Source organism: Oncorhynchus mykiss, chromosome 19 (genome assembly GCF_057628025.1).
Source record: "Oncorhynchus mykiss isolate SJ-2025 chromosome 19, ASM5762802v1, whole genome shotgun sequence".
NCBI lineage: Eukaryota > Metazoa > Chordata > Actinopteri > Salmoniformes > Salmonidae > Oncorhynchus > Oncorhynchus mykiss.
In genome coordinates this window covers 67,402,831-67,418,567 of record NC_143040.1, presented here as the reverse complement: position 1 = coordinate 67,418,567, position 15,737 = coordinate 67,402,831, and the positions used below count along the sequence as shown (strand labels likewise).

General features: G+C 42.4%; 1 protein-coding gene across 1 annotated transcript in view; it reads right to left on the bottom strand.

Annotated features, from left to right (window-relative positions):
• The window catches only part of LOC110498192 (MAM domain-containing glycosylphosphatidylinositol anchor protein 2), a 185,227-nt gene that overhangs the window by 47,811 nt on the left and 121,679 nt on the right, over positions 1-15,737 (bottom strand). Inside the window, exon 9 of the mRNA XM_036955189.2 lies at positions 4,957-5,226. Within this exon, the coding sequence (XP_036811084.1) occupies positions 4,957-5,226 (270 nt within the window). The remainder of the gene's footprint in view (positions 1-4,956; positions 5,227-15,737) is intronic.

Below are 15,737 nucleotides of genomic sequence, written 5' to 3'. Positions count from 1 at the left end.
ATTAGGCCTTTATAAAAGCAACAGGAGTGTTGTCTGGAGATGAACGCTCCATATGAAAGATTCAAACAACTGTCAGGATCAAGAGAGGTAGTCTTTGAGCCACACACTTATTATCAGGAAGACAGACAGGGTTTCTTGCTTTCCTTAATGTTGGACAGTCAAATAGTTTCAGGAATGCCGTACAGGAAGACAAGGTGACTTTCTAATATAACAAGTGGACCTGGGTTTTCGGGTTCCCTAAATTGCTGACATTTTCTTTTGGGTGGAGGGCAAGATAGGGAGTGCAGTAATCCTCTCTCCTTGTGGCTGCTGTGCAGGAGAGAACATTGACAATGCAAATCCGAGTTGGGGCAAATATAACTCTGGAAAGACTTGAGCAGTGATATGGCTGTACTTCTTGATCTGCAGACTCTGAACGCTTATCAACATTAAAACGTTGTGGCCATTTCTCCCAGCCAATGAGCGTCTAATGTTGAAAAAGCTTGAAAGCAAAAGGGCAAAATATCACAGTGACAACTTCTCCCTGCTGATTCTGCTCTATGTCGACATATGAAGTTGTCTCCTGGGAACAATAAAGTTACTAGAATTTGAATGTAATATGACATTTCATTGAAAGAGAAGTGTTTTCCTGTGTCAACACTTCTGAGGAATACAGTGTGTTTTTACATACCACTGGGTCAACCCTTCTGAGGAATACAGTGTGTTTTTACATACCACTGTGTCAACACTTCTGAGGAATACAGTGTGTTTTTACATACCACTGTGTCAACACTTCTGAGGAATACAGTGTGTTTTTACATACCACTGTGTCAACACTTCTGAGGAATACAGTGTGTTTTTACATACCACTGTGTCAACACTTCTGAGGAATACAGTGTGTTTTTACATACCACTGGGTCAACACTTCTGAGGAATACAGTGTGTTTTTACATACCACTGGGTCAACACTTCTGAGGAATACAGTGTGTTTTTACATACCACTGGGTCAACACTTCTGAGGAATACAGTGTGTTTTTACATACCACTGGGTCAACACTTCTGAGGAATACAGTGTGTTTTTACATACCACTGTGTCAACACTTCTGAGGAATACAGTGTGTTTTTACATACCACTGTGTCAACACTTCTGAGGAATACAGTGTGTTTTTACATACCACTGGGTCAACACTTCTGAGGAATACACTAATAGCAAAACGCTGAAAGCTAAAAACACTAATACAAAAACATTGAGAGCTAAGAACACTAAAACCAAAACACTGAAAGCTAAGAACACTAAAACCAACACACTGAGAACACTAATACAAAAACACAAAGCTAAGAACACTAATACCAAAACACTGAGAACACTAATACCAAAACACTGAGAACACTAATACCAAAACACTGAGAGCTAAGAACACTAAAACCAACACACTGAGAGCTAAGAACACTAATACCAAAACACTGAAAGCAAAGAACACTAAAACCAACACACTGACAGCTAAGAACACTGAAACAAAAACACAAAGCTAAGAACACTTATACCAAAACACTATCCGCAAAGAACACTAAAACCAACACACTGATAGCTAAAAACATTAATACCAAAACACTGAAAGCTAAGAACACTAATACCAAAACACTGAGCGCTGAGACTACTAATACCAAAACGGTGACAGCTAAGAAGACTGATACCAAAATGCTGAAAACTAAGAACACTAATACCAAAACACTGACAGCTAAGAACACTAATACCAAAACACTGAAAGCTAAGAACACTAAAACCAAAACACTGAGAACACTAATAAAAAAACACTGAGAACTAAGAACACTAATACCAAAACACTGAGAGCTAAGAACACTAATACCAAAACATTGAGAGCTAAGAACACTAATATCAAAACACTGAGAACACTCATACCAAAATGCAGAGAACACTAATACCAAAACACTAAGAACACTAATACCAAAACACTGAGAGCTAAGAACACTAATACCAAAACACTGAGAGCTAAGAACACTAATACCAAAACACTAAAAACACTAATACCAAAACACTGAGAGCTAAGAACACTAATACCAAAACACTGAGAACACTAATACCAAAACACTGAGAGCAAAGAACACTAATACAAAAACATTGAGAGCTAAGAACCCTAATACCAAAACACCTAGCGCTAAGAATCCTAATACCAAAACACCAAGCGCTAAGAACACTAATACCAAAACGCTGAGCGCTAAAAACACTAATACTAAAAAGCTGAGCGCTAAGAAAACTAATACCAAAACAATGAGAGATAAGAACACTAATACCAAAACAATGAGAACACTAACACCAAAACGCTGAGAGCTAAAAACACTAAAATAAAAAAGCTGAGAACACTAATACCAAAACTCTAAGAGCTAAGAACACTAATATCAAAATGCTGAGAACTAAGAACACTAATACCAAAACACTGAGAACACTAATACCAAAACACTGAGAGATAAGAACACTAATATCAAAACACTGAGCGTTAAGAACACTAATACAAAAACACAGAGCTAAGAACACTAATACCAAAACACTGAGAACTAACAACACTAACACCAAAACACTGAGAACACTAATACCAAAACACTGAGAACACTAATACCAAAACACTGAGAATACTAATACCAAAACACTGAGAGCTAAGAACACTAATACCAAAACACTGAGAGCTAAGAACACTAATACCAAAACACTGAGAACACTAATACTAAAACACTGAGAGATAAGAACACTAATACCAAAACCCTAATGCACCCCATTTCTTAATCATTACAATGACATCTTGCATGTTCAAACATATATTAATTATTATGAATGCATCATCAGCCTGTCATCTATTTCAATAAATCATTGAAATTCGGTGCAAACTTCCTTGCTTATGTCTGCTGCTAGCAGTGAAAACAAGCAACTGTTTGTCGTGTCGCAGATAAGCAGCTTATTAGGTTTTTATAAATGTTTTTTATAAGGGCTAACAAGGCCATCTCCATGGGATACATTTGATTAGAATAGACAGAGAGTGGATTCTACTTGTCTCCGGGTATTGACAATGGGGTATTGACAATGAGAGTATCGCTGCAACCAACAGCAATCACAGAAAGTGAACGTGAATCGAATCAATAAGCTGTGTGCATCCCAAATGGCACCCTATTCCCTATGGGCCCTGGTCAAAAGTAGTGCATTAAGTAGGGAGTAGGGTGCCTTTTGAGATTAAGCCGTTGTGTCCAGGAGTAGTGAGGAAAGTGAAGGGGCAGCTCTCCATTGATGCACAATTCTCGGTTAGCCACTGCTTGTTACTATTTACAGGTCTGACTGCTACATACAGGGGCATTTGGAAAGTATTCAGACCCCTTGACATTTTCCAAATTTTTGCTAAATTACAGCCTTATTCTAAAATGGATTAAATAAATGTTTCCTCATCAATCTACACACAATACCCCATAATGACAAACCAAAAAACAGTTTAAAAAAAAATGTTAATTTAAATTTAACAGAAATACCTTATTGACATAAGTATTCAGACCCTTTGCTATGAGACTCGAAATTGAGCTCAGGTGCATCCTGTTTCCATTGATCATCCTTGAGATGTTTCAACAACTTGATGGGAGTCCACCTGTGGTAAATTCAATTGATTGGACATTATTTGGAAAGGCACACACCTGTCTATATAAGGTCCCACAGTTGACAGTGCATGTCAGAGCAAAAACCAAGCCATAAGGTCAAAGGAATTGTCCATAGAGCTCAGAGACAGGATTGTGTCAAGGCACAGATCTCGGAAAGGGTACCAACAAATTTCTGCTCGGCTTAACTGAGCAATCGGGGGAGAATAGCCTTGGTCAGGGAGGTGACCAAGAACTCGATGGTCACTCTGAGAGAGAGCTCCTGAGTGCCTCTGTGGAGATGGGAGAACAGTCCAGAAGGACAACCATCTCTGTAGCACTCCACCAATCAGGCCTTTATCATAGAATAGCCAGACAGAAGCCACTCCTCAGTAAAAGGCACATAACTAGGAATTTGCCAAAAGGCACCCAAAGGACTCTCGGACAATGAGAAACAAGATTTTCTGGTACCATCCCTACGGTGAAGCATGGTGGTGGGGATGTTTTTCAGGGGCAGGGACTGTGAGACTAGTCAGGATCAAGGAAAAGATAAATGGCGCAAAGTACAGAGAGATCCTTGATGAAAACCTGCTCCAGAGCGTTCAAGACCTCAGACTGGGGCGAAGGTTCACCTTCCAACAGGACAATGACTCTAAGCACATAGCGAAGACAACGTAGGAATGGCTTCAGGACAAGTCTCAGAATGTCCTTGAGTGGCCCAGCCAGAGCCCGGACTTGAACCCGATCGAACATCACTGGAGAGACCTGACAATAGCTTTACAGCGACGCTCCCCATTCAACCTGACAGAGCTTGAGAGGATTTGCAGAGAAGAATGGGAGAAACTCCCCAAATACAGGTGTGCCAAGCTTGTAGCGTCATACCCAAGAAGACTCAAGGCTGTAATCACTGCCAAAGATGCTTCAGTGAAGGGTCTGAATACTTATGTAAATGTGTTATTACAGTTTGTTTTTTAAATGTTTTATACATTTGCAGAAAAATCAAAAAAATGTTTTTGCTTTGTCATTATGAGGTATTGTGGTAGTTTTTTTTAAAATAAGGCTGTAATGTAACAAAATGTGGAAAAAGTCAAGGGGCATGAATATTTTCTGAATACACCGCAACCTAAAGCAGTGAATTACACACATTACAGTAGAGTGTACTAACGTCTGATTCTCTTTCGAGGTAAGACATTGGACATGTATGGAGACAATAGAGGAGAATATGATTAGAAATGGATCAGTATTGGTCTCAATATCAACACTAGCAGACCACTTAGTATCAAACAATCTACTCAGTGCAAAGCAAATATAGAAACTGGAATGGCCAACGACGTCTGTCATACACACCTGTGACTAAGAATCTGCAGGCACCCGCCCCGGCCTCATTGGTCACTTCACAGGTGTACTCCCCGTAGCCCTCCCTGTTGAGGGCTCTGACATGGTAGTCAGTCTCGTCGCGCTGATCCAACTGGCCAATGGTCAGCAGCCGGGTGCCCAGCTTCCACTCGTACTTGAGCACCTTGGAAGGGTGGGCTCGCAGCATGCGGCAGTTGAGGGTGAAGGCGCGACCCAAACCCTGGCGGATCTCTGTGAACAGTGGCTCCACCGCCGGCGGATCTATGGAGAGGAAGACAGAAGGCCATAGTCAGACAGGCAGGGAGGGAGACAAAGGCTGGATCCCAAATCAATCACTATCCCTTGTACTATATCAGTCAGGCACAGAGTAGCAATGGACCTGTCCTAAAATAACCCCTAGCCCCTATGGATATCTGATTTTGGTAGGTGCAAGCAATATGGTAATTGCTTCCCCATATTGTTTACACCTATCAACTCCTCTCAGATCTACAGGAGCTCCTCGGGAGTAGGGGTGTATAGAGGACTAGCAGGCAATTTGGAATTCAGCAAAACTGTCCTCCACACACAGGCAGCATCCCAAGCCTTGCTCCGTACGTCAACCCAAACAAAATCCATTCCTCTGCATCCAGAAGTTCTCCACTCACGGGACTTTAAAGTTCCCTTATTTATCCAGCCTTTACATTATCTACTGCAGTAATGATTCCTAACGCACCAGTAATGAGATGCGTGGCTTTATCAATTATCCGCTACGACTTCACTGGAAAGTAATCTAAACACAGCTCTAAAATGTTCCTGTCGCTCTTTGGTGCACACCTAGCAAACCTGGTTACGCCGCGGGAGTCAGAGTCCAGTATATGGGCAAAACAGGCTACAGGCTAACATGAGAAGGCTAACATGAGAAGGCTAACATGAGAAGGCTAACATGAAAAGGCTAACATGAAAAGGCTAACATGAAAAGGCTAACATGAAAAGGCTAACATGAGAAGGCTAACATGAGAAGGCTAACATGAAAAGGCTAACATGAGAAGGCTAACATGAAAAGGCTAACATGAGAAGGCTAACATGAGAAGGCTAACATGAAAAGGCTAACATGAGAAGGCTAACATGAAAAGGCTAACATGAGAAGGCTAACATAGGAACTCAGAAGTCACAAGTCTAGGGTACCAGAGCTTCTTGTCTGCAGCTTAACAACCTTTGACTGACTGGCATTCAACTTAGTTGTTGTATTGTTGTTTTACGCAAGGCTCTTTAGCGGGAGATATTTTGAGGGCCTCTGAGATATTTTTCCTGTTTCATGTCTAATTTTGAGAACTCTCAGAGGAACTGTCCTCTATTAACTCGACTGAGCTTACTGCTTGAATACACAGAATGGCTGGGTGAATCCATAGGGACCGTCTTCCGCTTACGAGCGTGATTCACAGAATTTCCGAGTGGCACCATACGAGATAATGCTCCAGAAACACTTAAAAGAAACATTTCTCCGGAATTGCAAATATACTTAATCTTATGGATACCTAGAAAGTAGTCTGTAGAGCCTAAAGGTTAGTGACCCAAGTCGTTTGTTTCCAGCTTAGCAACAGCATATTAGAGTGCAAAGACGTGGAAGTGGTAGGATCCCTGTTAGCATGCTTACAGCCCAGCTAGCACCTAACCACCACTATCCACAACAAGGCTTCAGGCAAGCCTCTCTTAGGCCACCGTCTGAAAGTTAATATTACTACAACTAAATGAACTAACTTCGAAAATGTTCTAATCACATACAATACGCGTGGAATTTTGGAGCAGCAATCCCTTTTGATTGTAAAAGTAGCTAAATACTGTCCTCTGACAAGCCTATACAATTCAAACATCCTCAACAATGCAAAATGCAACTGGCTCCAGAGAATAACATAACATGACATTTAAATCCAAACAAGGAAGTGAACTTTAGAACAACAAAGCTTAGTATTTTCCTCCTGAAAGTCACCCACGTTACACTTTTAGAATGAAATGGTACTACCTAGAACCTAAAAGACTGTCCTCACAGGAGAACCCTTTGTAGAATCATTTGTGGTACTAAGTAGAACCCTTTGGGTTCCATGTAGAAGCGTTTCCACAGAGGGTTCTACATGAAACCCAAAAGGGTTCTACCTTGGAACCAAACAATATTTATCCTATGGGGACAACCGAAGAGTTTATTTATTATTGGTGTAAGGTTAGTACTTGTTATTATTTGCTGCAGGGATTAAAACATACGAAGTAGAACAAAAAGGCCTAAACAAAAGCTAAAAAAAGAAAAAAGAAAAAGAAAACCTTAAAGGCATAATCTGTTATTTCAACAGCCTGATCATGACCCTGTTTTGGTAAGCTGAGGAACGGGGCTTAGCTACGGATGCAAGGACTGACAGTCCATAAACGGGCAAAGGGACAAGGCCAAGAGATTCAATAGAGGATCCCACACACAATCTTAACCAATGTTTTGAACTGCTGCGCTCTGGAAAGAGAAACAAGGTCCCACTGTTCAGCAAGAATAGGAGCAGGGCAAGTTCCATTCCGATGGCCATCAGGCTGCTGAACAGTGGTACAGCTGTAGGATGCTGAACAGTGGGCCATAGGACAGCTGTAGGATGCTGAATTGTGGGCCATGGGACAGATGTAGGATGCTGAACAGTGGGCCATGGGCCAGATGTAGGATGCTGAACAGTGGGCCATGGGACAGATGTAGGATGCTGAACAGTGGGCCATGGGACAGATATAGGATGCTGAACAATGGGCCATAGGACAGATGTAGGATGCTGAACAGTGGGCCATGGGACAGATGTACGATGCTGAACAGTGGGCCATGGGACAGATGTAGGATGCTGAACAGTGGGCCATAGGACAGATATAGGATGCTGAACAGTGGGCCATAGGACAGATGTAGGATGCTGAACAGTGGGCCATGGGACAAATGTAGGATGCTGAACAGTGGGCCATGGGACAGATGTAGGATGCTGAACAGTGGGCCATAGGACAGATATAGGATGCTGAACAGTGGGCCATGGGACAGATGTAGAATGCTGAACAGTGGGCCAAGGGACAGATATAGGATGCTGAACAGTGGGCCATAGGACAGATATAGGATGCTGAACAGTGGGCCATGGGACAGATGTAGGATGCTGAACAGTGGGCCATAGGACAGATACAGGATGCTGAACAGTGGGCCATGGGACAGATGTAGGATGCTGAACAGTGGGCCATAGGACAGATAAAGGATGCTGAACAGTGGGCCATGGGACAGATATAGGATGCCGAACAGTGGGCCATGGACACAGATATAGGATGCTGAACAGTGGGCCATGGACACAGATATAGGATGCTGAACAGTGGGCCATGGGACAGATATAGGATGCTGAACAGTGGGCCATGGGACAGATGTAGGATGCTGAACAGTGGGCCATAGGACAGATATAGGATGCTGAACAGTGGGCCATGGGACAGATGTAGGATGCTGAACAGTGGGCCATAGGACAGATATAGGATGCTGAAGAGTGGGCCATGGGACAGATATAGGATGCCGAACAGTGGGCCATGGACACAGATATAGGATGCTGAACAGTGGGCCATGGGACAGATGTAGGATGCTGAACAGTGGGCCATAGGACAGATATAGGATGCTGAACAGTAGGCCATGGGACAGATATAGGATGCTGAACAGTGGGCCATGGACACAGATATAGGATGCTGAACAGTGGGCCATTGGACAGATATAGGATGTTGAACAGTGGGCCATAGGACAGATATAGGATGATGAACAGTGGGCCATGGGACAGATATAGAATGCTAAACAGTGGGCCATGGGACAGATATAGGATGCTGAACAGTGGGCCATGGACACAGATATAGGATGCTGAACAGTGGGCCATGGGACAGATGTAGGATGCTGAACAGTGGGCCATAGGACAGATATAGGATGTTGAACAGTGGGCCATAGGACAGATATAGGATGATGAACAGTGGGCCATGGGACAGATATAGAATGCTAAACAGTGGGCCATGGGACAGATATAGGATGCTGAACAATAGGCCACAGGACAGACGCGGGCTCAATACACTGTCGGACAGTAGACAGCAGAGAATTTGAATATGTGAAAATGTAAATGTGTGACTTGTGTACTTTCCATTTTTCCGTACTGCATGTGATATACTGTGTTGTGTTTGTGTATTTGTATGCTGATGTCACGAAATGAATTTCCATGTAAATGGACAATAAAGTACATTGTATTGTATCGTTAAAACTCACAGACCATGTTCCATTGTTCCACTGAACATTATTATGCTAAAACAATGTTGTTACCAGGGTAGTCTCCTTTTAACTACACACGTAGGCCTAAAAGAGCAAATTCCTGTAAGGTGTTATGCAAGTGCTTAAAATGTTCCTGGGATGTTTCTGGAAGACACTACAAAACCCTTCTGTGAACCCAAAAAGCACTGTTGACATTATAATGGGACTGTCTTTATCTCTATTTCTACGCAATGTTACTTGTGACTGTTTATTTTTTTCTCTCCCCAAAATAAATATTAATGATGACAATCTCTTTTAACGTGGAAAATCGCAGCAAAACTGCAGTGTGAATGGCTCCATCGGTGCTACATTTCATGCTCGTTCCAACTGGAGATTTCCCCGTATACTAACGTTGCATGACTGGGTGATAATAGCACTTTCACAATTTCAAGTGTCGTAGCTTTTTTTTTTTTTTGTAGCTCCAAAATGTATTCTCTCTTTTTTTTTATAAATGAAAACTGGAGGGGATAAATGAACGCTTCGCTAATTAGGCTGGAAGCCAGCTTTAATGCCATACTTAACGAACGGCCCAGGATTAAACACAGACAGAGCCTTGGTCATAGAAGGAATAGCCATCCTCGGTAGATTTACCGTCCAGTTCCCTAGCGCTGATCACAGGGACCACATTTATATCACTTTATAAACCGTGTTTCCATTCACAGTCATATGGTATAAAATAATTATCACGACGGCTGTGATGGAAACAGGAGGTTTCGGGGTACAAGTTGTATAAATGCCTATAGATCATTTGTTTGTTCAACACGGTGGGATCTTTTTTGTGTCGGTAAAATTAATTATACGAGAAATGGCGGTGGAAACACCTTTTATGTACATATATTGATATAATAACCATCATACCGATGTAAACTTGGAGTCATTCGATTATACGGTGTGCAGTCCTCCCACAACAACTCGGGGAAACCATGCAGTTTATTAGGCTACAAATGAAAAAAAATTATGATGAACGTTGATGAGCTTGATGTTCCGTTCCAATAAATATTGAGGGTATTATTATTCTGTCGACATGATGATCGATGCATGACTGCTGACAAATACAAATGTTCCTTTTTCGCTCCTTTTCGTCATGTTGACCAGCCTACCCACACTTTATGGGTTGTTGGCTAGCGAGCACGTGCCAACACCAGAGTAGGCACATTTGCTATTCTGTGACAAAACTATCCGTAGCTCAGTAGCTGTGCGTGGGTCAAATCAAAGGGGAAGCCAGGAAAAATAAGCTGTATTACAACCTATGTGTTGTGATAATTGTGTTGTTTTGCTCTATAAACTGTTAGTTCATATGCCTTGCCACCGTGATATATAGGCCTAAAGGCCGAGACAATAAGAAGACACTGTGGCAGAATACATTCAACCACACCGTTGTTTCATCCCAAAGCATATTGCATGTAACAAACATGACCTACAGCACAGTCAAGTAAGTTAATGTTTCCGACATTTTCGGACCACATCAAATCACCTATGCTTAGTCTAATACAGTGACAACTAAAAGATACCAAAAATGATTTAGTCCACTCAATGTAAGCTAAATACGATGTGGCTGTCCATGGTTCTTATTCATGTGTGGGTGTGCGCGCGCGCGCATTCGTGCAAGTAGAAAATTAAAATGTTGACTCGCCCTACTTGTAGAGAAACGCCAATGCCATCCTCCTCCTTCATATTGATGAAACGATCTATAACTCTGTCACACAGTACGTACACGCTTTTATGCTTGCTCCTAGCCATCAATTGTCAACAATGAGCCAGTTAGTTAACATTAGCCTACTACATCTAGCTACATGTTGAACTTCCATCCTCTCAGGCCAGGGGCAAAATGTATGAATTAATGGTTGAATCAGAATCGCCATTATAATCATTGGCTAGTACGGACATTTAAGTAAAATCACAAGTCCAAATCCCTATCTCCATCTGTGACTCTTTTATGAAAGGGACAATTTTAACTAGCTAGCCAGCCACCGGATGACAACAACACAATGAGATGCAACAATTCAAGTTGTTTCTGTCAATGACGTATGCTCCGATGCGATTTGATAGGAGTGATGCCAAATCCAAATGCAGCTTCCCTTGACGATTTTCTTTGGTGCGCCAGGACCATTCACAGTTGAGCTCACTCAGTTTAGCTCAACGCTGATTGGCTATTATTTTATACTTTTTTTCATCAAGGGAAGGAGGGGGCTTGACTAGGAGGGGGCTTGACTAGGATTCATCCCCTCATAGTCAGGAGGCTTGACTAGGATTCATCACCCCATAGACAGGGGGCTTGACTAGGATTCACCCCCTCATAGTCAGGGGCTTGACTAGGATTTATCCCCTCATAATCAGGGGGCTTGACTAGGATTCATCACCTCATAGACAGGGGGCTTGACTTGGATTCATCACCTCATAGACAGGGGGCTTGACCAGGATTCATCACCTCATAGACAGGGGGCTTGACTAGGATTCATCACCTCATAGTCAGGGGGCTTGACTAGGATTCATCACCTCATAGACACAGGGCTTGACTAGGATTTATCACCTCATAGTCAGGAGGCTTGCCTAGGATTTATCCCCTCATAATAAGGGGGCTTGACTAGGATTTATCACCTCACAGTCAGGGGGCTTGACTAGGATTCATCACCTCATAGACAGGGGCCTTGACTAGGACTTATCACCTCATAATAAGAGGGCTTGACTAGGGTTTATCACCTCATAGTCAGGGGGCTTGACTAGGATTTATCCCCTCATAGTCAGGAGGCTTGCCTAGGATTTATCCCCTCAAAGTCAGGGGGCTTGACTAGGATTTATCACCTCACAGTCAGGGGGCTTGACTAGGATTCATCACCTCATAGACAGGGGCCTTGACTAGGACTTATCACCTCATAATAAGAGGGCTTGACTAGGGTTTATCACCTCATAGTCAGGGAGCTTGACTAGGATTTATCACCTCATAGTCAGGAGGCTTGCCTAGGATTTATCCCCTCATAGTCAGGAGGCTTGCCTAGGATTTATCCCCTCAAAGTCAGGGGGCTTGACTAGGATTTATCACCTCACAGTCAGGGGCCTTGACTAGGATTTATCCCCTCATAGTCAGGGGGCGTGACTAGGATTTATCCCCTCATAGTCAGGGGGCTTGACTAGGATTTATCCCCTCATAGTCAGGGGGCTTGACTAGGATTTATCACCTCATAGTCAGGGGGCTTGACTAGATTTATCCCCTCATAGTCAGGGGGCTTGACTAGGATTCATCCCCTCATAGTCAGGGGGCTTGACTAGGATTTATAGCCTCATAGTCATGGGGCTTGACTAGGATTCATCCCCTCATAGTCAGGGGGCTTGACTAGGATTTATCCCCTCATAGTCAGGGGGCTTGACTAGAAACGTGTCGTTAATCTTATAGAACTCATTCTTTACATGCTGTTTTCTCTCCTCCTCCTCTTGCCTCCCAACTGGTGGCCATTTCAAGCCCTCGTTTTTTAAGAGACTATGATGTAATGGCAGAGCAGCTTACATCAATATGCTTCCATTAAATATATTATAACCAGGGGAAATAAATAAATAGTGGGCTGTAGATGAAATGCCTAAACTAACAATAATTGGGGCTTTTCAGAGGCAGATGGATCTTCGCTGTTTGAGGGTTTTTCTTTTTTGTACATTTAATCGTGTGAAGGGGAGGAATATGCAGAGAGGATTGTGAAATGTCAGAGTACCACTGCAATTATCTCTTTATTACATTTTAAATAGCGCCATTAATAATCATCAGGGGCATCAGAATTTCGAGACACTTCATTATGAATTTTGGGGGAAAATTACTGTAGAACTGTGCCTCTATACAGCCTGTGCTTTTATTAAGGATAGGCCCATCATTATATAATTCTCACAATATGGCTGACAACTTTATCTTAACATACACTCCAAACCAACTTTTTAACCTGAATTTGAGAACCTCGCCCCCATATCTCCCGCTAATTGGGTAACTTTTTTGTTTTCCCGAGTGAGGCAAATGTTGTACATTAAGAGGACTATGTATTTTGAAAGATGAGACATTGAGGATTATAATAAATACCACTTTGATGTCATACAAGCAAGCCAAACACCCGTCCAAATTTGCACTTCACATTTCCATATCATAAAACTCATATTTATGTGTCAGCTTTTACAATCGCTATGTTTGATATACAGTTACAAGATGACATAGTGTCCTACTGTCACGGATCCTTCCGGGAGTTATGTCATTACGCACACCTGGTCCCCATTACCACTGATTGTGTATCGTATAAATGTGCCCTCTGTTCTCCATTTTGTCGTCGATTACTGTTCCAATGTCCGTTTGTCGTGTGAGTACCTATGCTTTGTTGCTTTGGCTTTCATACTGCTTGTATCGCGCACAGATGATTACGGGTCTCATCCAGTGTGGTATCATTGTGTGTGTGTCTGTTACAGGTCTCATTAGGTGTGGTATCATTGTGTGCGTGTCTGTTACGGGTCTCATTAGGTGTGGTATCATTGTGTGCGTGTCTGTTACGGGTCTCATTAGGTGTGGTATCATTGTGTGCGTGTCTGTTACGGGTCTCATTAGGTGTGGTATCATTGTGTGCGTGTCTGTTACGGGTCTCATTAGGTGTGGTATCATTGTGTGCGTGTCTGTTACGGGTCTCATTAGGTGTGGTATCATTGTGTGCGTGTCTGTTACGGGTCTCATTAGGTGTGGTATCATTGTGTGTGTGTCTCGCCCCTGTGTGTTTATTTGAGGTACTCGTCGCTCTTTTGTTTGGGTTTCAACCCTGTGTTTTTTATACTTGTTTGGTCTTCGTCCCCGTGCCTGTACATGGCATGCTGTAATTTGAGAAAATAACAAACCCTATTACGCATCTCTGTGCCTGTCTCCTGATCCCTTTATACCAACGTGACAGAATAATCAACCATTAACCTCTTGGATTTAGGGGGCGCTATTTTAAATTTTGGATGAAAAACGTTCCCGTTTTAAACAAGATATTTTGTCCCGAAAAGATGCTCGACTATGCATATAATTGACAGAAAGAAGACACTCTGACGTTTCCAAAACTGCAAAGATATTGTCTGTGAGTGCCACAGAACTGATGTTACAGGCGAAACCCAGATAAAAATCCAACCAGGAAGTGCCGCATTTTTTGAAACCGCCTCATGCCAATGACTCCTCATATGGCTGTGAATGAGCTACGAATGAGCTTACATTTTCCACGTATTCCCCAAGGTGTCTACGGCATTGTGACGTCTTTTTAGGCATTTTCATTGAAGAATGGCTGTAAGGGACCATATATAGCATGGTGTCTCCCGCAGAAAATCTCGCGTAAAATACTGAGGTAGCCATTTTTCCAATCGCTTCTTATGAGAAACCAATTGCCTCGACGGATATATTATTGAATATATATGTTAAAAACACCTTGAGGATGGATCCTAAACAACGTTTGCTGTGTTTCTGTCGATATTATGGAGCACATTTTGAAAAAAGTTTGGCGTTATAGTTGCAGCATTTTCCGGTCGATTTCTCAGCCAAGCATGATGAAGAAACGGGAGCCATTTTGCCTACAAAAATAATATTTTTGGAAAAAAGGAACATTTGCTATCTAACTGGGAGTCTCCTGAGTGAAAGCATCTGAAGATCTTCAAAGGTAAAAGATTTATTTTGGTTGCTTTTCTTATTTTCGTGAAAATGTTGCCTGCTGCCAGCAGAGCCTAGCATAGCATTATGCCATGATAAAGTTACACAAATGCTTGTCTAGCGTTGGCTGTAACGCATATTTTGAAAATCTGAGATGACAGTGTTATTAACAAAAGGCTAAGCTTGTGTTTGAATATATTTATTTAATTTAATTTGCGATTTACATGAATAGGAAAAGTTTATGTCCGCTGCGTTATGCTAATGCATTTGAGGCTATGATTACGCTCCCGGATACGGGTTTGCTCGTCGCAAGAGGTTAATTAAGGGAGACAGCGGGAATGGCCGTCTAACGACTCTGTGACTGTTCCGTCCGGCACTGTCACGGATCGTTCCGGAACTGTGTCATTACGCACACCTAGTCCCCGTTCCGGCTAATTGTAATTGTATAAATGTGCCCTTTGGTTTCCATTGTTTTGTCGATTATTGTTCCAATGTCCGTTGGTCGTGTGCTGTGTTCTGGCTTTCGTGCCACTTGTAGGGTGCAGATGATTACGGGTTTCGTCCTGGTGTGTTTATTCGAGGTACTCGTCGCTCTTTTGTTTGGTCTTCGTCCCCGTGCCTTTACATGGCGCACTGTAATTTGGGTCAATAAAAAAAAAACTATTACGCATTCCTGCACCTGTATCCTGATCCCTTTATACCAACGTGACAGATACCCTGGGTTGTTCTGAACAGATTGAGCCTGTTTGTCTATTGTAAAGAAACACACCTTAATGCACTCATGACTTATTTCTATGCGCAACAAAATGATCTGTTTCCATGAATTGCATTGCAAAA